Source organism: Plecotus auritus, assembly GCF_963455305.1.
Source record: "Plecotus auritus genome assembly, chromosome: 6".
In the NCBI taxonomy this organism is placed as follows: Eukaryota; Metazoa; Chordata; class Mammalia; order Chiroptera; family Vespertilionidae; genus Plecotus; species Plecotus auritus.
The window spans coordinates 45,605,065-45,628,412 of record NC_137773.1 but is presented as its reverse complement, the minus strand read 5'-3'; the positions used below and the strand labels follow the sequence as shown (position 1 = coordinate 45,628,412).

Sequence of the window (23,348 nt, the reverse complement as noted above, 5' to 3'; positions counted from 1 at the left end):
AGTCTTATACTCTTTAAAAGACCTGCTATAGCCTGGCCAGTGTGGCTCAGTGGCTGATTGTTGACCTGTTAACCAGGAAGTCACGGTTTGATTCCTGGTCAGAGCACATGCCTGGGTGGGGGCTCGACCCCCACTGTGGGGCCTGCAGGAGGCAGCTAATCGATGATTCTCATCATTGATGTTTCTATCTCTTCCTCTTCCCTTCCACTCTGAAATCAATAAAAATATTTTTTAAAAGACCTATTACAGCACTTTACTGCAATATACCCTGTATTTTATTCAGTTGAATGAGATGAATCTTATCTTTATTTCCCCTTTATCACCTACACAATTACTTTAATAGAGCAGAAGCTTAATTGACAGGAATTAAATTTAGCTGCAGAGATTTATTAACTGGGGCCTTTATTTCACTTTTTTTGAATCTTCTAACAATTGATTCTGATGTGATCACATATCATATTTTTGTCTTTTACCACTTCCATATGAATGGTATATAGTTTATAGAAATCATAAAGCATGCATATTTGTTTTTAATGTTGCTGCCCTCATTATGTAGAGATCATTAATTTGTTTAACCAGCATTTATTGAATACCTAATATCCTATATAATAAAGAGGTAATATACAAAGTGACCGTCACGCCCTCACAAGATGGCTGCCTACGACCAGGCCGGCAGGGGGGTTAGTGAGGGAGGACCAAACGTCTGAACAAGCAGGCTGCATGGGGCGACTAGGCTGGCAGGGAGTTAGTGAGGGATGACCAAAGGACTGAACAGCAGGCTGCATGGGGTGACCAGGCCAGCAGGGGGGAAGCAGTTAGGAGCGACCAGGCTGGTGGGGGGGGGGCAGTTAGGGGCGACCAGGGCAGCAGGGTAGCAGTTGGGGGCAACCAGGCAGGCAGGCAGGTGAGTGTATAGACAATGGTCCAGGATTATGAGAGGGATGTCTGACTGCCAGTTTAGGCCCAATCCCAGGGATTGGGCCTAAACTGGCAGTCAGACATCCCCCAAGGGGTCCAGGATTGGAGAGGATGCAGGCTGGGCTGAGGAGAACGCCCCCGCCCCCCCCCCCCCCGTGCACAAATTTTGTGCACCGGGCCTCTAGTATGTGTAATAATGCTGGGAAATATGGGAAGTACAATGAAAATGCTTTGTTTTAAGTTTCCTTTCTTACAGAGTAGAGGGTTTTCCAAGAGTGCCATTAAAAACAAAGCAAGCTATAAGTTGTCTATTAAGAAGCTATTAAAAAATAAATAATTATTCAAATTTAAACTGTGGGAATGCTAATCTTCCCATCTGAATGCTGTCTGCTAGAATGGTTGAAATGCACAAAATAGACATAAAATGCTTGGGAATTTCTCTTAACACCTAAATTAGCTAAAAAAAATTAAGAGCAGGACAAAATAGTTCTTCTTTGCCCTCTGAAGCCTAATTATATGAGCATTCTTAACATCAGGTTGTGAAAGATGAACATTTTGTGTAGAGCAGATGGACAGAAGGTGGTAGTGACACTCATTTTGCCTAACCCTCAAATCTTATCACCCAAGCCCTAAGTCAGCAGACCCTTATAGAGACTGTGGCTACAATATTAAGCTGCCTTTCAACTCATTGCTTAATTACTAAAGTGTTCTCTCCTTCAGTTACTTGTCCCAAGAAGTCAAGGGTTCTTTAAACTGATCACACACACAGACATGAAGCACGGCCTAGCATAGTTCTCCTTCAGTGCTTCCCCTTTACTCAGTGTTTCCTTCTGCCCCACCAGGTTGTCACAGCCAAACAGCTGTTACTCTTACTAGCTTACCTGTTTAAGCAGGAGGGAAGTTAGTAAACGATTTTTTAAAAGAGAGATGGGAATGTGTGTGGTACCTTTGAAAGATAGTAGGATCTGAACACTGGGCCACTTATGGGATAATGAGAGAGAGAAAGAGATTAATTGAGATTGATTGATTGATTGATTGATTGATTGATTGATTGATTGATTCAGGGCTCAGAAAGATATTTGGGCTGGAAGGTAAACTTGGAAATTGTTAGCATCTAAGTGATATTTAAAATAAAGATATTGAATTAGAGCACCAAGGATGGACATAGGTGGAGCAAAGGACCAAGGCCAGAGTCTAATATCAAAGAGGTTGAGAAGAGGACAAAAGCAACAACACAGACTGAAAAGGAATGGTGAGTTAGGAAAACCAAACTGGATGCACAAAAAGCCAAATAAGAAAGTAAAATAAGGGGGAAAGTAACCCATTATCTCAAGTGTTGCTGACAGATTAAATAAGGTAATTACTCCGAAATGACTCCTGAGTGGTCAGTTTGGAGTGTGGTGAAAGCCTGATTGGCATGGGTTGAAGGAGACAGTGTTGGAGGCCAGGAGTTTGCTCCATAGGAAGGCAGAGAGATGAGTGTGACTTACAACAGAACTGGGAGTATGAAGCTATTTTTTAGGTGAGATGAAAATGATGGGAGGGATAGAAACACATCAAGAAGACAGAGCAGGTGGTGTCTACAGTGATTGAGGTGTGAAATGACAAGGGACTTAATGGGAATAATACCAAATAATGAATAGAAAGGAAAATCCAAGAGATTTTTTTCCAAGAATGAAACACTTGGACTTGAGGACTTATTTTGTAAAGGGAGAAGAAAAATTCAGAAATGATTCTAAGACCTCCAGCTATAAAGATTAGGGAGTGATGGCACTGGCTGAAATAAATACCAAAGGAAAATGATAAATTTTTAGTTAGGACAAGGTCAGGTGAGGAGGTCAGAGAAAATACATACCACTCATAACTTAGGTAAGAACTCCAAGTGGAGATGTCTCAGAAGTTTAAAATGTTTGCTTTCAAGAAGCGTGTAAGCCCCTGGCAATGGGCAAGGAGACACTTGATTGGTGGTGTTGCTCTTATATCAATCAAGGGCAAAGCAGATGTACAGTCCTTAGTTCATCCTAGCTTGATGCCTGTGGCCAGAGCTGTTTCATGCCTGAGGCACATAAAAAAAAAAAAAAAAAAAAAAAGAAGGGCATAGGTGGATAAGTTTTTACCCATTTATTATGTTATCTTTATTAATGATGTGACCTATAATAGCATCAATTATTATTTTCTGCAGGCTCTGCTTGAGAAGAAGCAAAAAGAAGAAGAGATAGAGAAAATTAAAAAATCATTTTCTCAGTTTATGCAAGAGGCTGCCACAAGAGCCAAGAAGGAAGTAAGGGGCTTTTAATTATATTTAAAATTCAAAATTTTACAGCTTAAGACTCAATACTACTTAAGTTTTGCTTGATGGACCTAGTTACTTAAATATCAGCTAATTGCATCAATGTACCAAATTTCAAATAAAAACCAACTCAGGATAGTAGCACCTACAATTTGAGGTGGAGTGGGACAGCAGTGGAGGGTAGGGAAATGGCAGAGTGATGTGTATACACACCTCCCACCCCCCACCCTGCCATATCAGGAAGCTAGAATGTCAGGGTATGCATTGGTGATGCTAAGCTTGATCACGTGGTTAAGGTGGTAAGATCAGATTTCTCCATTGTCACTTAATAAGTACTTGGAGGAGATTATTGAAGACCATGCTGGTATCCTTTTTCACCAAAATCTTTCATACAGTGGTCTTAGCATTCATTGATAGTTCTTGCCAGAAATAAATATTATATGGAGTGATTAAAATGATAATATTTTATTCTTTCTATACATTTATAAACTGTCGTTTTTTCACTAAAGAAGTGCCCTGCCCCACTTTTTAATATCACTGTGGATTCATTTTATGTTATATTACCATCAGTCTTTTTATCCTCAAACTAGAGGCCCAGTGCATGAGATTCGTGCACTGGAGGGGGTTGTCCCTCAGCCTGGCCTGCGCCCTCTCGCAGTCTGGGACCCCTCGGGGGATGTCCGACTGTGGCTTAGGCCTGATCAGGGATCGGGCCTAAACTGGCAGTCAGACATCCCTCTTGCAGTCTGGGGCTTTTGCAGTCTGCGACCCCTCGCTCCTTACCGCCTGCCTGCAGCAGAGGCAGGAGAGGCTCCCACCACTGCTGCTGGGCTTGCCAGCTGAGCCCAGCTTCTGGCTGAGCGGCTCTCCCCCTGTGGGAGCGCACTGATCACCAGGGGGCAGTTCCTGCGTTGAGCGTCTGCCCCCTGGTGGTCAGTGCGCGTCATAGTGACCGGTCATTTGCCGTTTGGTCGATTTGCATATTACACTTTTATTATATAGGATTGTCTCTCTAGCTTTCTTGCATAAGTGATGTTTCTCTCTTATCCTGTGCTTTCCCTGTCTCAGACCTGGAATCTGCCATTTTTTCAAGAAGCCTTGATTGTAATTTTTAATTTGACACTTTGTCAGAGACAAGGTTTAGAAAATGCAGAAGTTTATAGTTTAATTTTTACTATAATATTTACATTAAAATCCTTGCCTACATATTTATAAAGACTTATCAATGAAATGATTAACATAAATTATTGTAAAATCATACCTTTTTCCTTTAAAATGAGCTCCCATACACCTCCAGCTAATATAATATTGTATGCCAACTGTATTTAATAAAAAATAAATTTGCCCGGCCAGTCTGTTCAGTGGTTGAGCATTGACCTATGAACCAGGAGGTCACAGTTCGATTCCCAGTCAAGGCACATGCCTCGGTTGAGGGCTCAATCCCCAGTGGGGGGTGTGCAGGAGGTAGCCAATCAATGATTCTCTCTCATCATTGATGTTTCTATCTCTCTCTCTCTCCCTTCCTCTCTAAAATCAGTAAAAATATATTTTAAAAATAAATAAATAAATTTAATAAATAAAACAAGTTAGCTCTATAGAAAATAGATATACTGTGTATTCCTTCACTAGGTGTTAACTATTTTCTTACATATATATATATGATGAAACTGTTTTTATCAAAGTGCTCATGATATGAGACATCCTCTAATTGATTTCTAATTCTAAAATAAATTCACATTAGTTTTATGGTCAATGGAGGTTATCTTTTGCATGAATCCTTTAATAATCTCTGTAATTTTTTCTAAAGTGTTGTGATCGCTATATTCAGTCCAAACCTTTCTGCAAACACTAGTATTCAGCTGCCTCCTAAAATCTAGTTTCTCCCTATCTAAAGATCTTTCAGGCCTCTGTTCAACCTGTTAGGTGTTTTGAGGCAGACATTATGGAAATTTGCAAAAATGTAAAATAATCCCTTGCCGAAACCGGTTTGGCTCAGTGGATAGAGCGTCGGCCTGTGGACTGAAGGGTCCCGGGTTCGATTCCGGTCAAGGGCATGTACCTTGGTTGCGGGCACATCCCCAGTGGGGAGTGTGCAGGAGGCAGCTGATCGATGTTTCTCTCTCATCGATGTTTCTAGCTCTCTATCCCTCTCCCTTCCTCTCTGTAAAATATCAATAAAATATAATAAAAAAATTTAAAAAAAAAAAATGTAAAATAATCCCACTCTTCTCAAAATATTTTAATTTTAGAAGTTACTTACTTTTTATAAAATATATTATTTGTACTAACCTGTAAAAACCTTAGTTATTGTTATTTATGAAGGAATTAATAAGTAAATACTTTGAAATTTTCTGTTTTAATCTCTAATGTGGTACATTTCAATAGAAAAAAATCATAAACAAAAGATCTCTGTTTTTTATTGTATAAAAGTATCCTGGACCAAAATGCTTGATAACCACTGTCCTTTATCTTAGTCTCTTTCCTCCCACTTCATGATTAATTCTTTAATATTTCATGTGCTTACTTATCTTTTATGCCCTAAAAGTTACAACTTTATTTTTTATCAAAATTATTATTCTAAATGTGTATATTGGATATTATTAATTTTTATTTTAGACCTTAATAATTCATAAATATCTTAATTTACAGATTTCCAATACAAGAAAACAATATCAAGTACAGATTTCTCAACTAACAGAAGAACTGTCAGCCCTTCAGATGGTATGTTAGAAGCCTGTATTGATATTTTCTTCTAGAAATTGCTTATTTTAAAGGGCAAGAGACATAGTATTGGACCTAGTTCATTCAAAAGGTGCTTATTAAGATAAGAACTATGCTAGATACTAGGGACAGAGAGGAAATCAAGATGAACATGTTATCTGATGTCTTGGAACTTATAATCTAGCAGGAAAGATGGGTGGCATTTATCACATCTACTCTGATTACCTGTCTTTGACAAAGAATTCACCTGGCACGAGTGAAGCAGCCAGCTACAGCTGGGTTCACGTGGGAGACCAGGGAGAAAAAAAAAAGGTATATATGAGAGTGAGAAGGAAGAAAGACAAGCTTCCTGAAGGAAGGAGTACCGAAGGATGAGTAGGCAAAGAGGGGTGAGGAAAAGAGTGCTTGTATGGCTAGAGGTGGATTAAATAAATAAATTTAACTTGAAGATAGATGAAATGGAGTTTAACAACCTTGCTTACAGGGGAATAAAGGTATAAGAATTTCTGAAGTTGGGAGGATATCTGATTGGTATTTAATCACCCCAGAGAGAAGGATCACATCTTCTCCACATTCTGCAAACTCTAGTGTGCATAATGGGAACTTAGTCATTGTGCATAGGTCCTGAGACCAATAGAAGAACAGTGTTACTTTTTGTCTGTTGAGTGTCATTTGTTTTAAGGATATAGAAACATTAGGTGAAATGAATGGGATGCAGTGTGACAAATTAGTCATGTCTAATTCTTTGGGGTTTTTTGTGTGTTTTTTTTTTCTCCTATCACCTTGCTATTTTGCTTATTCTCTTACATGGAGTGATTTAGCTATCAAAGGATTAACAGCTTTGAGGAAGAAGGGCATACCTTAGTCCAGGATTATTTAATGGGTTGTAAACTCTGGAAGGACAAGAACATTTGTCCTTATATTTTCCCAAAAGAACATGTACTAGATAAGACCTGCAGGGATTTAAAACAAAAACAAAAACTGTTAGCTGTGTAACAACCAGAGCTCTGTCAACTCACTTTAGAGTAAAAAAATTATAATTTCAGGTTAATACATGTTTCTTGGGCTTTACAGTGAAACAATTCTAATTCATAGCTAAGTGGCTTTTTCTAAAAATATTAAATGTTATCTGATGTCATGTTGATTCCATTGGGAAAACTGTACTAATTGAAAGTGTTCACTGTTGCCTATGAGTGTTTCTGTTACTATGAGTTTTTGTTTGTTTGTTTGTTCATTTGTTGCTTTCAGTTTTATATCTCACATGAGTGAAATCATATGGTTTCTAACTTTTCCTGTCTGACTAATTTCGCTAGCATGATATTCTCAAGGTCCATCCATGTTATTGCAAATGGCAGTATTTGATCTTTTCTTCTGGCTGAGTAGTATTCCATTCTATATCTCACCCCAATAAATGTAATAAAAAGAAAGAAAAAGAGAAAAGTGTTTAAATTAAGCATTTATATTTTCTCAGGAAACTCAGGCTACAGATTAGGAAAAAATATTTGCAAAAGACATATCTGATAAAAGTCTCATCCAGAATATACAAAGAACTCTTAAAATTCAACAATAAGAAAACAATTCGATTGAAAAATGGACCAAAGACCTTAATAGGCATCTCACTGAAGAAGATAAACAGATATAAAGTAAGCTTATGAGAAGTTGCTCCATATCATATGCCACCAGGAAAATGCAAATTAAAACAACAATGTGATACCACTCATTACACCAAGTAGGTGCCAGATACACTTATTGGAATGGCCAAAATCCAGAACACCAACAGTGGCAAAGATGTGGAGCAACAGGAACTTTCATTCTTTGCTGGTGGGAATGAAAAGTGGAACAGCCACTTTTGAAGGCAGTTTGGTGATTTCTTACAAAACTGAAGATACCCCTACACATGATCCAACAATTTCACTCCTCTTTATGTACCTGAACAAGTTGAAAACTTATGTCTACACAAAAAACTGCACATGACTATTTATAGAAATTTTTTTCATAATTTCCAAACCTTGGAGGCACCAAGACATCATTTACTATGTGAATGAATAAATGAACTGTGGTATGTCTAGACAATGGAATATTATTTAACACTAAAAAGAAATGAGCTATCAAGCCATAGAAAGACATGGAGGAAACTTATATGCATACTAGAGGCCCAGTGCACAAAATTTGTGCATTGGTAGGGTCCCTAGCGGCTGCTGGCTGCAGGCTGCCAGCCAGGGCCTACCTTTCCCCGACTACCTGCTGCCACCACCGGCTGGGGCCTCCCTTCTCACCCACCTTGGCCTGGCGCTGCCCACTCACATGTTCCACCATCCCGCCACGGTCCTGCTCTCATCAGGGCTCATTAGGGCCGGCAGTGCCTCCACTGCCACCCACTGCCAGCACCATGTTGCCGACACCAGCCATGTTCTGCACCGCCCCCTGGTGGTCAGCACACGTCTAACTTCCAGTCAGTCGAACTCCCACCCATAGGGACAATTTGCATATTAACCTTATATTATATAGGATTACTGAGTGAAAGAACCTCATCTGAAAAGGCTACATACATCCTGTATGATTCCAACTATATGACATTCTGGAGGTGAAATTATGGAGACAGTAAAAAGGTCAGTGGTTATCAGAGATTGAGGAGAGAAGGTAAATAGGTGTAGGCATAGCATACAGGATTTTTAGGCCAGTAAAACTACTCTGGCCCTAGCTGGTTTTGCTCAGTAGTTAGAGCATCGGCCCAAGTACCTCAAGGGCATGTACCTCAGTTGTAGGCTCAATCCCTGGCCCTAGGCAGGGCACTTGCAGGGGTCAACCAATTGATGTGTCTCTTACATTGATGTTTCTCTCTGTCTCTACCCCTCCCTTCCACTCTCTCTAAAAATCAATAGAAAAAATATCCTCTGGTGAGGATTAACAACAACAAAAACCAACTACTATGTATGGTGCTATAATGGTAGATACATGTCATTATAAATGTATCCAAACCCACAGCATGTACAACACTAAAAGCTAATTCTTGTGTAAACTATGGACTTTGGATGATAATGTTGTATCAGTGCAAATTCATCATTTTAACAAAAGTACCACTACAGTGTGAGATGTTGATGATGGGGAGGTTATGCATATATGGGGGGCAGGAATTATAATGGAAATCTCTGTAACTTCTACTCAATTTTGCTGTGAATCTAAAACATCTCTAAAAAATAGTGTCTTTAAAAAAAATCACATAGGATGATTTATGAACATAGGAGAAATCCAAGTTTCACACCATAAAACTATCTTTTTCATAGATTAGCAACTCACTATATGAATATATATGGAACATTAAAGTTTTATTTTATAAAGATATACTTAGTATATCTTTATAAAATATGATTAATGTAGATTACTCATCTCATTTGTAGCATAGGGTTAAAGGTCTTATAATCAGAGTTAATTAATTATGGGTCAAAATTTAGAGGCTCACTTAAAATTTTTTAAATATATTGATAAAATTTATGATAAAGTTATAAAGATAATTGAATATTAATTAGCAGTGTACTGTCAGCAAAGCAGGATCATCCAAAGCATAATTTATAATTAGTAGAAAATAACCATACCCATTCTCAAAAATAATAAAATAGATAAAAATAAGTAACTGTAAAGAACTAGTCATTATGATGATTGTTTTTAGTTTTAGTTTTCCTTGCATTGGCTGTTAATTAGTTCTGCAAAAAAAATTTTTTTGACTTTTAGAATTATTATACCTGTGCTTTTAGTCCACATGTATCCTCAGGGTGCTGTGCCTTTGCCTAGTCCTGTATTTTTTTTTAAATCTGATAAGAATTTATGAAAAGATTTACTAAAATATGAGAAATGGGTCTCATTTATTTATTTTTTTCTCCTTGCTGTCACTCAACTTCTTCACCCGACTGGTATGTTTACTTAGAACTTAGCATTCTGTATTGGGGTGATTTCTGAAATCCTGGGGTAGGTAGCTCTTTGAAGATGGAGTTTGTTTTTGTTTTAATCAAGGCCCTGCTGTACTGATAGGGTGAATGTGGCATTCCTATTATGAACAAATCATTTTCTCCTATTGTTTTCCTATTTTTCTTAAGGATTTACAAATACTATAGTTATTTACAATATGACTTGAATTTATAGGAGTGTACCGAAAAACAAGGTCAAATTGAACGAGTCATTAAGGAGAAAAAAGCAGTGGAAGAAGAACTAGAAAAGGTAAAAAGAAAAAAATAACTGCCTAAAACCCAACTGCAAATGTTCAACATTACTGTCTGCTTCCATCACGCTATCTACTAGCCACCCCTATATTATAAGTATTCCTCTGGTGAGTTTTTTTTTTAGGCTTGGAATACTTAAAAGTATAAATTTTATGAAAAAGCTATATTCCTTGCTCAAACCTCATCCCAATGGTAAATTTTATTTTGTCTTCTCATTTTAAATTTTATGCCAACTTGAAAATTATAACATTGTTGTGATTTTTACCTTTAAAAATGCATATTTTTATTTCATAGTTAAGAAAAACACTTACCCCAATGATATTTGAGGAAAAAATATTGTAAGGAGTCTGTAGTTAACATTTTTTCTTACTTAGATAACTTTCTTTTATTAGCAGTAAATATCCCACTCTCTTCAAGAACCTTGGGAGTAAGGAGCTACATTTGATTTAGCACACACTTATCCAGTGTTTAAAAAAATAGTAATAGAGTCAAAGTTTGATTTTCTTCAAAGAGCTATATAGCATAAAAAGCATGTGATATATTTGTATCATTAACATAAAGAGATCATAACAACATAGAATCATAAAAGAGTAATTTAAAAAGCAAAACATCTTTTTAATCCCTTATCTTGGTAAAAAAGCACACATGTTATGTTTAAGGTAGGACCTTCATGGTCACCATTCTCCTTCATGGTTTATGCCTTCTCAGTTTTCATCATATATGTACCATTTAAATTGCAATCAGGGCTTGGGTGAATTTTTAACATCACATAGCATAGGTTAATGAATAGGCTGTATTGGAGAAATGTAAAACTTACAAGGCTAAAGGCAACAGGTTCTCCCACTGTCCACAGACAAGTGTGCTAAAGTCCCCTGCTACACTGCAGTATGAGTCTGCATTTTGGTAGCAGGACATTGTGCTGATATTCTATCTTTTTTATAGAGCAGGAGCAACAAAGCATCTTGTCAGTGGGAGAAGACATGGGTTACCAGTCCAGGCAGTCTGGATTTGAAGGGTGGCTGTGTAGGATTTGTCTGAAAATGTGAGCTGCCTAGACCTTACAGTTCTTGGGGTGTTATAGCCTCTACTAGAGGCCTGGTGCACGAAATTCGTGCACGGGTAGGGTCCCTCCCGAGGCCTGGCTGGCAATCAGGCCCGATCTGTGGGGTGACCGGTGGGGCAATCAGGGGGCCCCTGCTGGCACCCGCCTTGCCTGGCCTGAGGCCTGGGGTCTGGGGGCAGCTCCTGCATTGAGTGTCTGCCCCCTGGCGGTCAGTGTGCATCATAAGTGACCCGTCGTTCCGCCGGTCATTCCACTCTTCAGTCGATTTGCATATTAGGCTTTTATTATATAGGATGTTGTGGGAGAAGGCCAGTCTCATAGGAAGCTGAGCTTGGGTACAATCATTCCTCCTAGGCAAGGGGGAACCCCCATTCCAGCTAGATCATTGTCTAGTTAACACAGAGGGGCATTTTGTAGTCACTTTCAGATAGTTCTGCTCATTGCACCATAGCATATATTTGTGTTTGAAAATTTAAATAATTGACTTCTGGGATCTTCATCAAAGAATCAAAGCAGTTACCTCTTAAGGGTGACATCTAGAGCACTTTTTTTTACTTCAGCTATTTTACATTTCTTTTTAAAATATTAAAACTATTGGAATAATTTACAATGAGCATGAATCATTTCAAAAAATAAGCAGTCATTATTTTGTCAGTTTTTAGCATTGTATTTTGTAAATGTGAAACACCCATCTTAATTATTGATGTGCTTTACTACATCAAAGTGGAAACAGATAGACACAGGATCATGGGTTTTGATTTCTCATCATTGATTTCCATTTCTAAATCTATAATTTCTTAGAACATTGTCTCTGTAAGGTAATATACATATGAGCCTCTTCTGCAGGTTTACCGTGAAGGCAAAGTAAACGAAAATCATTATAGAAAACTGGAAGAAATGCACCAAAGATGCCTGGTTGCAGAGTGTTCAAAAGATGATCTCCAGCTAAGACTTAAGACAGCAGAAAATAAACTAAAACAATTTGAAATAAAGTAAGATACTCTTTAGAATTTTCTGTGATAACATTTTCAGAATGCAAACAATTTTTGACAGATCCTTTACTTTTTTTTATAGGATTAATAATTAACTAGAGGCCCGGTGCATGAAATTCATGCACATGGTGGTGGTGGAGGGGTGTCCCTCATCCCTGCCTGCACCCTCTGCAATCTGGGACCCCTTGAGGAATGTCCGACTGCCCGTTTAGGCCCGATCCCACTTCTAATCACTTCTGCCTGCCAGCCTGATCACCCCCTAACCACTCCCCTGCCAGCCTTATCAACACCTAACTGTTCCCCGGCCGGCCCGATTGCCCCTAACTGCCCTCCCCTGTCGGCCTGGTCACCCCTAACTGCCCTCCCCTGCCAGTCTGGTCCCCCTCAACTGCCCTCCCCTGTAGGCCTGGTCTCCCCAAACTGCGCTCCTCTGCTGGCCCAGTCACCCCTAACTGCCCTCCCTGCTGGCCTGATCACCCACAACTTCCCTCCCCTGCAGGCCTGGGTCCCCCCCAACTGTCCTCCACTGCAGGCCTGGTCCCCCTGCAACTGCCCTCCCCTGCAGGCCTGGGTCCCCCCCAACTGCTCTCCCCTGCAGGCCTGGCCCCACTCCCAACTGCCCTCCACTGCAGGCCTGGTCCCCCCCAACTGCCCTCCCCTGCTGACCTGGTCTCCCCCAACTGCCCTCCTCTGCTGGCCCAGTCACCCCTAACTGCCCTCCCTGCTTGCCTGATCGCCCACAGCTGCCCTCCCCTGTGGCCTGGTCCCCCCCAACTGCCCTCCCTGCAGTCCTGGTTCCCGCCCCCAACTGCCCTCCCCTGCTGACCTGGTCTCCCCCAACTGCCCTCCTCTGCCAGCCCGGTCACCCCTAATTGCCCTCCCTGCTTGCCTGATCGCCCACAACTGCCCTCCCCTGCGGCCTGGTCCCCTCCCCCAACTGCCCTCCTCTGCCAGCACAGTCATCCCTAACTGCCCTCCCTGCTTGCCTGATTACCCACAACTAACTGCCCTCCCCTGCGGCCTGGTTCCCCCGCCCAATTGCCCTCCCCTGCAGGCCTGGGTCCCCACCCAACTGCCCTCCCTTGCTGGCCTGGTCACCCCCAACTGCCCTCCTCTGCTGGCCCGGTCACCCCTGACTGCCCACAACTGCCCTCCCCTGCAGGCCATCTTGTGGCAGCCATCTTGTGTCCACATGGGGGCAGCCATCTTTGACCACATGGGGGTGGCCATCTTGTGTCTTGGAATGATGATCAATTTGCATACTACTCTTTTATTAGATAGGATTATATCTTTTATTTTAAAAAAAACAAACTTTAGCACCAAATAGATTTTTTTGTTCAAAATTATTTTTGAAGACTAATTTCTTCAGAAAGAAAAGATTTAATAGTATTTTATCATTTTTAAAAATTTCTTTCTGGCAGTTAAGTAGGATGCATATATGTGGAATCATTTACCTTGTTTCTCTGTGCTGTGTGGTTCCTAAAAGCCAGTAATTAAGTCAAGAGGCTTGAGTGTATCCAGCTTTCATTTTTTTTTGTAGGATTTCTTCATAGGTGTTGATACCTTGGACTTTTGTTTGGAGGAGCACAATGTGAGGTTAATTCTGGTCTTAGCATCTTTCTGACTAGCACTCTTTGTCGATCATTGCCTACATCCATCATTTCACTAATAACTTTATTAGCCAAGGTTGATATAGAAAAAAACACACACACCAGATCTACAAATATTATGGGAAATGAAGGCCTTGTATTGACCAGAGAATATTCACAGTATTTGATTACCTAGAATTGAAAAGATAGAGATTTAAAATGAGAGGGATAAAAATTAGCACTATATATGCCGAAACCGGTTTGGCTCAGTGGATAGAGCGTCGGCCTGCGGACTTGAAAGGTCCCGGGTTCGATTCCGGTCAAGGGCATGTACCTTGGTTGCGGGCACATCCTCAGTGGGAGGTGTGCAGGAGGCAGCTGATCGATGTTTCTCTCTCATCGATGTTTCTGGCTCTCTATCCCTCTCCCTTCCTCTCTGTGAAATATCAATAAAATATATTAAAAAAAAAATTAGCACTATACATGTTGGGAGGTTGTGTCACCAAACAATCCATTGTAGAGAAAGTTTAAAAAAAATAACCTCTTTAAACTATGATTAAATAAGTTTATAGAACCAGAAAGGTATAAAAACCATTTCTAAGACATATAACAGGAAAATATGAAATAGGTCTTATCATAATTGTCTAATATGGCCAGCTAATGTCTTTCTATGGGGGTTGCTTGATGAAATAAAGTTTTGTTACCTACTTCACCTTTCATACCATTAGCTTCAGTTTGTCCTCTCGAAGTCTTCTTTACACACTGATTCTCAATGTTAGTCTATTCTTAGTTAAGATAGTTAAATTGAATGTGCTTTCCTGGCATAACATAGAATTCTGACACCATGCGGTTAAGTAGTACTGTAAAGACAAATGGCTCAGAACAAAGAAAACGAACTCTATGTATAAAATATAGACAGATTTCTTGATGTCCATTACCTATCATTAAGTTTAAGTTTATATTGTTTTCTTTTTTTAATCAGTTCCTCAGAAGAGATATCACGTTGCCAAGAAATGATTCAGAAACTTCAAAATGTCCTGGAGTCTGAGAGAGAGAACTGTGGCTTCGTCAGTGAACAAAGGCTAAAACTTCAGCAAGAAAATGAACAGTTACAGAAGGAGACCGAGGATTTAAGAAAGATGGCTCTCGAGGCTCAAAAAAAAGCAAAATTAAAGGTATTTTCAATAGTAGTCAGAGTTAAATATGGACTTGTGAAAGCAGAATGTAGAGGATATTTAGAGACCTTGCAAAACATTTTTAAGGCCCTTTTTTTTTTTTTTTTGCCTTCTCATCAGATATCACTAAATCATAATGCAGAGTGTTAACCGGCCTTTCTGTGGTGTAGAACTTGGCAAGCATACTTGAAAATGATTGCTTTCACTGTCCACACACACAAAATTATTTTCCAACCGTGAAGTACACTAAGATTCCTGCCAAAGCAATTTAAGCAATGCTAGCAAAACTATAGATTAGATAACTTTATAGACTACCTCTCTTCTCCCTCTGTAATAGCCTCTTGAAAATTGACCTCTAAAACTGGCTGTGCAGAGGATGCTACCTCAGAGTGTTCTGACAATCACTCCTAGATAGTCTAAAAATTCCACTCGGAAGAAGGTTAGGGACGAACTCTCCTCCAAGAAAAAGTCCCCGTCATTTTCTCTCATTTCTCCGACTTTAACATGCTCACATTCTTTGGCAATAGGGACATGATAACCTGTTTAAGGGAGTTTTAAGGGGCACACGTATCACCGCCAACATGTTGCTTGCCTTTCCCATTTTTTTGTAAAAGTGGCATTAACTCTATATCATTAATGATCTGTATCCTCTAGTTTCATAGTAGGGATACGGGGTGATAATACTAGTGTTTCACTTTGTTTTTTGTTACTTTGAGGACTCATAAAGTCACATTTCAACCAAATTAACATTGACGTTTATTGAATGCCTCTTTTTCTAAGTATTAACACTGGTTACTGGTAAAAGCTTGAATTCTGAAAAAGAGAGCCTTATGTCTCCTACAAAGAACTTTGTACTTTATACTTTAGTCAGTGGTGAATCTTTGAACAATAAGGAAAGAATTGTTCTACAAGATATGAAGACTTTATATAAAGCTATAGTAATTAAAAATGTGCAATCAACATAAGAATAATCATTTTGATCAGTGAAACAAAATAGAGTCCAGGAACAAACCAATTTTTCATAATCACCTCACTTATAATAAAGGCACCATGGCAATTCAATAGGGAAAGATTTATCTTTACCATAAATGATGCTAGATCAGTTGGGTCCACATTTTAAAAATAAACCTTGACTCATATCACACCACCCATGCAAATTGATTTGAGTTATATACCTAAATGAAAATATAAAACAGTGGAGCTTCAAGGAGAAAATCTTCATGTCCTTGAGTAAGAAAGAATTTCTTAAACAGAACACAAAATACAGTAATCATAATGGAAATACAGATGAATTGAATTTTACTAAAATTAATGAATGACATCAGAAGACATCGAGAGAATGAAAGGTAGAAGAAAGTATAATATATACAATCAAAAAAGGGGGCTCATATTCAAAATATAAAAACTATTACCAATTAATAAGGAAATTATTAATAAGAAAAAAGTTACTTAATAAGGAAATAACAGACATCCCATTTCCATAAATGGGCAAGACTTAAATAGGTACTTTATAAAAAGAGCACATATGAAAAAATGTTCAACTTCATTACTTATTAGGGAAATGTAGTTAAAACTATGGTGCATGTGCCACTACATACTCACCAGAATGGATAAATTTTAAAAACTAACAGTATCAAGTGTTGACAAAGTTGTAAAGCAACTGGAACTTTCATATGATACTTTTGGGAATGTAAATTGGTATAACCACCATTTGACCGTATCTTTTAAAATTGGACAGACATACATTCTATACCAAATAATTCTGGCTACTTACCCAACGAGAGTGCTTATGTTCTCTGCAATGAAGGACACAAAAGAAGATGGGAGGGAGACCATAAGTCCTCTTTTCCTATCCAACATTCTGAAGTCCATCATTTGTGGGACTTTCGTTATAGGAGGCCCAGTTGTTGTAGCCATTGGCCTTTCGATATCACTGCAAACCTATCCAGTTTAACACTCAGAATTGCATCTAGTAAGGGGTCTGAGGTTTGTTTAAAGACTGAATTTTTACACCAAAAAACCATCATTTGTTCAATCCAAGGCTGTGTTTGACAACTTTACTATGTTTCAGGTCCTAAAGATGCAATAGCAAACAAAAAAGACATGGGGACCACCCTTAAAACCTTGAAATGTATATGGAGGTGGGCAAACTTTAAACATCTACTTACAGACTTTTTAGGAAATGCATAGGGCACTGTGAAAACTTATAGAGACGGACCTAACTTTGTCTGGATAGATAGAGAATTACCCTGTAGAAGCAATAATTGGGCTGAATTCTAAAAGTTGTAGAGAAATAACCAAGATGGAGCAGAAGGGGAAAGATTATTCCATGGAAAGAGAACATGTCAAAGGACCCAAGAATGAGGAGACATTGTGGCAGAAACGAAGGAAGAAGGGGAAGGTGGCATAATACAAGCTTGTGCTGGTAGAAGTAGCCATGGACCAGGTTATCATGAAGGACCTAAAGCAAGGCTTGTCACAAATAGATTTTCCAGGTGGCAATGGGGAGTTAACGTGATAGGCAGAATTCTAAAACTATATATATATGTGTATGTATATAAATATGCATAGATCATTTTAGTATGTGTGTGAGAGAAAGAGAAATAGACAATTCCACATAAGATATCATAACCAGGGCTTCTCCAGAGAAGGTGGAGATTGAGGCAGGGAAGGAGGAGGAGCATATTCAAATCTAAATTTTCAGACTCTGAAAATTGAAAAAGTATTAAAAAGCAGGAGTCAGGGGGCCTCAGGAGGCTTGCCCAATAGTAATGCAATACAAAAGAAATCAATATTGTTTTCCAGTGCCTGCATTACATTTCTACTTGTGTACTATTTGAGAAAGCAAACTTAAGAGTCTTAGGAAGCATGTTGCATTTAGCAGGGGCAGTGAAGACAGACAGTTTGCAGTTTTCGCCCATGAGCCAGGGATTTTGCTGTTGTTGGGTTTCCTTTGGTGTTTTTTGAATTGGTAAAGTAGGGTTCTTTGTTCATTCTTTTCTGAGTTTGGAAGTAGCCATATTTAATGAATTACTAGAAGCCATGCCAGCTATGACCATTTTAAAGCCTAATACTTGAAAATATCACAAGGTTAGGTATTCTTTATAATATTTCTTTAGTGTAGCAAGATAAAGATGTCCTGAGAGTACACCAAGGAAATTTTAGTGCCCATTTTCTCAGTTGCCTCAAGGATGGTTATAGGTAGTTTCATTCTAGATGCACCAGGAGGAGGCACTTCATTACATGCTTTAGGGCACTGAGGCTTCATTCTCTCCCTGGATCTCAGCTGAGAAAACCACTAGGGTATCCCAACAGTATTTATTTGTGTGTTCATAAGATGTGTTTACTATGACATACACTACCTAGAAATGAACTGAACTTACTTCCATATGAGATTCTCAAAATCATTATTATAGTCTTTTTGAAATGGTGAAGGAACTCCCGTATATAATACTAGAGGCCCGGTGCACGAAATTCGTGCACCGGGGCGTGGATGTCCCTCAGCCCGGCCTGCACCCTCTCATAATCCAGGACTGCTGGCTTCTAACTGCTCTCCTGCCTGCCTGATTGATGCCTAACTGCCCCCCTGCCAGCCTGATTGCCCCCCAACTTCCCTCCCCTGCCAGCCCGATTGCCCCCAACTGCCCTCCCCTGCCGGCCTGGTCACCCCCAACTGCCCTCCCCTGCCAGCCTGATGGCCCCCAACTACCCTCCCCTGCCAGCCTGGTCCCCCTCAACTGCCCTCCCCTGCCTGCCATCTTGTGGCCATCTTGTGATGATGTGAGGGCGGCCATCTTGTGGAGGCCATCTTGTGATGATGTCGCGGCAGCCATCTTGTGACAATGTCGCGTGATGCCACCTAGGCTTTTATTATATAGGATTCTGTGACTTCATAAAGCCCTTTGAAAGACAATCTGAAGTTTAGTATATTAATCTAAAGTGACTAGAGGAGCTCCTGAGTTGGTAAACATGTCAGGGGGTTAGGGTGTATACTTGGACAGGGCCTGGAAGCTCACAGCCCCTACATCCCAACCTCGCCCTGTATATCTCTTCCATCTGCTGCTCTGGAGTTGTAGCCTTTATAATAAAGCAGTAAACATTTTTTTAAATGGCTTGAGTAAAAACCTAACTCTTAATGACTGAGAGCCTGAACATTTCCCATAGATTATGGCAACAGAAGTAATAGTAAATGATGAGAGCAGTTTTAGATTATGGAGTACTAGAAGCCTGATGCACGAAGATTCGAGCCAGAATGGGCCTTCCTTTCCCTGGCTGCCGGCACCGCTTTCACTCTGGCCGGAGCTGCCTTTCCACCTTCCTATGCTGCTCAGAGGCCCAGAGCATCCAGGGGCGGGGCAGAACGCCTGCATGGTCACCATGGTGACAAGCGTTCCACCCTGCCTCGGCCACTTGGTGGCCGCGTTTGCAAATTAACCGCCATCTTTGTTGGGTTAATTTGCATAGTCACTCCTGATTGGCTGTGGGCGTCGCAATGGTACAGTCAATGAGCATGTTTGTCTATTATTAGGTAAGATACTTTTTTCTACTGGCATTTTAAGGTGTTGGGGAAAGTGCTGCAAAAAATTGTGGTCCATCGTAATTCTGGTTTCGCTAAATTTTACTGTCATACAGGATGAGTCCTCAGTGGTGAAAAAAAAAATTGTAAACTTAACTTTTGTGTAGATTTCCCATAAAAAATTTACGTGTACAGACAACACAATGAATATTCCTTTTGGGTGTCAGTGGTCAGTGTATCCCTTAGAACCGTGGTCGGCAAACTGTGGCTCGCGAGCCACATGCGGCTCTTTGGCCCCTTGAGTGTGGCTCTTCCACAAAATACCACCGCCTGGGCGAGTCTATTTTGAAGAAGTGGCATTAGAAGAAGTTTAAGTTTAAAAAACTTGGCTCTCAAAAGAAATTTCAATCGTTGTACTGTTGCTATTTGGCTCTGTTGACTAATGAGTTTGCCGACCACTGCCTTAGAATAATGGGAAAGAAAGAGAAGACACTGTGTGCATTTTATTCCCTAGATCAGTGCAATGGAACATGAATTTTCTGTAAAAGAGCACGGGTTTGAAGTTCAGCTGAGAGAGATGGAAGATAGTAACCGCAACTCCACTGTTGAACTGAGGCATCTCTTAGCAACTCAGCAGAAGGCAGCCAATAGATGGAAAGAAGAAACAAAGAGACTTACTGAAAGTGCCGAAATGAGGATTAGTAATCTGAAGTAAGTCCACTGTTAATTATCTCCTACATTTTACAGAAGAAATTAACCATTAGTCTAAGGTCTGTGCCATAGTATTTTTATAAAAGTGTATAATTCTGGACCTTATATTTATATGTTTTATTCATCAAATGTTTATTGAACCACTATAAAAAATATTGAGCATTATAAACCAAAATTGATATAGTGTATTTTTATAAATTTTATGCATATTCCATAAAATTTGATTTTTGTTGGATATGGCCATTTAGAATCTTAATACAGTTTGCATATAGATTTAACATAGTGAGGTTCTATAATTGCAACAGAATCCATTTGGCCTGCATAGCCTAAAATATTTGCTCTCTGGCCCTTTAAGAAAATGTTTACTGGCCCTTCCCAGAAAGAACATGAGCTTTGATGCTGAGTGAGATGGGATGCTATAGAGGCTTTGAGCAAAGTGATATGATCAGACTTAAATGTTCAACAGACCAGACCTAAATGTGGGGAGTTGTAAATGTTTTCCACGGCACAGGAATCATTGATGCTCCAATATTCTGCTGCTTTTTCTCATTATAAGCTTTCGTTCAAAAATTGCCTCAGCACTTTTTGCTGTGTTTTCATCTCTTTAATACTTTTGAAGTATTGCAGTTTTTAATAACTTGATTAATCTGAATAACCTAATATACCTTTAGTGGATCCAAACATACTCTTAAAAATATCCCACCTCATTTGGCATAATATATATTGGTAAAATATATATTTCATGATAATATATATTGGTGAACGCTAGGCTTTGGGTAACTTTTTCCTTATATGGACTGTACATGTGTCTGTGGTCAGTTACAGCATCCTGGAAGCTGAAATCAACTGTAGCTTCAAAATAAATCAATTGGGAATTAATATTGGGTTCGTTAGAATTAATGTTGTACTTATTACGCAACATATTACTTCGAATTAAGAAACATTAGCAGTTGGTTTTAATGTTATTTCTTAACAGGAAATATGCTGTTATACCTTTGTGTTTTTACACTACTTCCTTGAGTAAAATTAGTGAGGCCAGAGGAAAACCAAAAGAGAGAGAAACCAGACAGAGATGTACAGTTTCTGTACTCCAGGTTCCCAGGGGTGAACACAGCATACCACACAGAGCCCCACAAGGGAAGCCGGGGGTTGGGCACAAGACCGAGGGAGTCGGGGACAATGCTCAGCAGCTCACATAGACAGAAAAGCCTGCTGAGCCTAAGTAGTCAAGAAACACTTTGTACCCTAGTTCTAGTTGTACACTTTTTTTAAAACAATTTGATCTCTAGTTTTAGTGAATTATTTTTTTTTGCCAACCTATGAATTTGAATTTGCAGCAAACTCACTCTGTATGTCATTGCTAAGAACTTACATTATTCTCAAAGCTTATTAAGTAGAAGTAATATAAACTTTTCAAATTATTCATTTGACACATAACTGAAGGCATTATGTTTATTTTATTTTCAGTTTACATAGACTCTTAGAATACTGTGTATGTCTTCCCAAAATAGTCTCCATCTTTTATACATAACTCTTAATTTGACAGCCTTTAAATACTGAAAAACATAAGCTTTAGAATCATATATTTATAAACAGCCTTAAACAATAAACTATTGAAATAACAATTTTAAAGACCTAAAATTTTTCTCCACAGTATGAGTAGCTGACTTAAGACCTTCACACAGGAATCAGTTAGGGTATATAAAAAGGAGTCTAATGAACAAAATAAACTGACAAAATAGAAGCAGAGGCATAGATACATGGGACAGACTGACAGCTGTCAGAGGGGAGCGGGGTTGACGGGCTGGATGAAAGAAAGTGAAGGGATTAAGCAAAGAAATACACATACACACACACACACAGACAACAGTGTGGTGGTAGCTAGGGGTAAAGAGGGGGGTGCGGTGGAAGTGGAGGTGGGCAATGGAGGAGAATGAGGACGAAAAGAGACTGCTTGGGATGATGGGCACATGATGCACTGTGAGATGATGTGTTGTTGAGTTGTACACTTGAAACCTGCATAGTTTTGCGAACCAGTGTCACCCCAATAAATACAATTTGAAAAAAGCTAAAATTGTAGCTTCCAATCCAGGGTCTGCTCCACAAATGTGTGATTACATATAAACCACTTAATTTTTCCAAGCATCAATTTTATAATCTCTAAGCCTCATGCAAATATTATATATTGTTAGAAATAGTCTGTACTCATATTTTTATTCTACACTAGAGGCCTGGTGCACGAAATTCATGCACTTGGAGGGGTCCCTCAGCCTGGCCTGTGCCCTCTCGCAGTCCAGGACCCCTCAGTGGATGTTCTCCTGCTGGCTTAGGCCCAATCTCCCTAGGGATTGGGCCTAAGCTGGCAGTCAGACATCCCTCTCACAGTCTGGGGCTCTTGCAGTCTGGGGCTCTCACAGTCTGGGACCCTTTGCTCCTTACCGCCCACCTTGCGCTCGCCAGCCATGAGCCTGGCTTCTGGCTGAGCAGTGCTCCCCCTGTGGGAGCACACTGACCACCAGGGGGCAGCTCCTGCATTGAGCGTCTGCCCCCTGGTGGTCAGTGCGCATCTTAGCAGCCGATCGTTTTGCCGTTTGGTCGATTTGCATGTTAGGGTTTTATTATATAGGATTCATATTTCAATTGCCTTACTGTCCCTGAATCTCTAGTCCTTGACTATCTTTGAGATCTTTTCAGTATCCTAATTTTTAGTTTTTATCATGATCTTATCTCTTCAAGTTCATATGAATACTAATTATTGTAACTGCTTTTCCTTCTGCCATTCCAGTTCAGTGTAACCCAGTTTTTAACAAATCCACAATAACTGCATAGGGAAAAAATCCTTCTTTGAATGCTCTTATTAAAGACAAGAGAAAAAGAACCAGATTTTTCCAGCGTCACCTCTCCTGTGTGTTTGACAATCCGGTCTTTGTTCCAGGGATTAGAACACTATTCTAACTAAATTTTAAAAGCCCCCATGTTCCATGGCATTTTTGGTAGGTTGAATAGGTTGAGGAAGATTACTTAAAACTAAATTGGTTATAAAAAATAAATAGGTTACACATCTTACATGCTTTGAAATTTTTACATTTAGTCATTTTCTTTAGAAATCTTTTAAAAAATGAATAATTATGCTTAAGTTAAATTTTTCTTGGTTATGTA

The 23,348-nt window shown here is 39.5% G+C and overlaps 1 protein-coding gene across 7 annotated transcripts in view; it reads left to right on the top strand.

Annotated features, from left to right (window-relative positions):
* Nucleotides 1–23,348, top strand: part of SCLT1 (sodium channel and clathrin linker 1) — a 122,282-nt gene that overhangs the window by 61,370 nt on the left and 37,564 nt on the right. For 4 of the 7 annotated variants that reach the window (XM_080676897.1, XM_080676893.1, XM_080676895.1 and 1 more), the window contains 6 exons: nt 3,101–3,199; nt 5,858–5,929; nt 10,067–10,141; nt 12,053–12,198; nt 14,770–14,962; nt 19,993–20,189. In XM_080676897.1, the coding sequence (XP_080533023.1) occupies nt 3,101–3,199; nt 5,858–5,929; nt 10,067–10,141; nt 12,053–12,198; nt 14,770–14,962; nt 19,993–20,189 (782 nt within the window). The remainder of the gene's footprint in view (nt 1–3,100; nt 3,200–5,857; nt 5,930–10,066; nt 10,142–12,052; nt 12,199–14,769; nt 14,963–19,992; nt 20,190–23,348) is intronic. The other 3 variants (XM_080676894.1, XR_013961020.1, XM_080676896.1) reach the window with 3 other exon arrangements.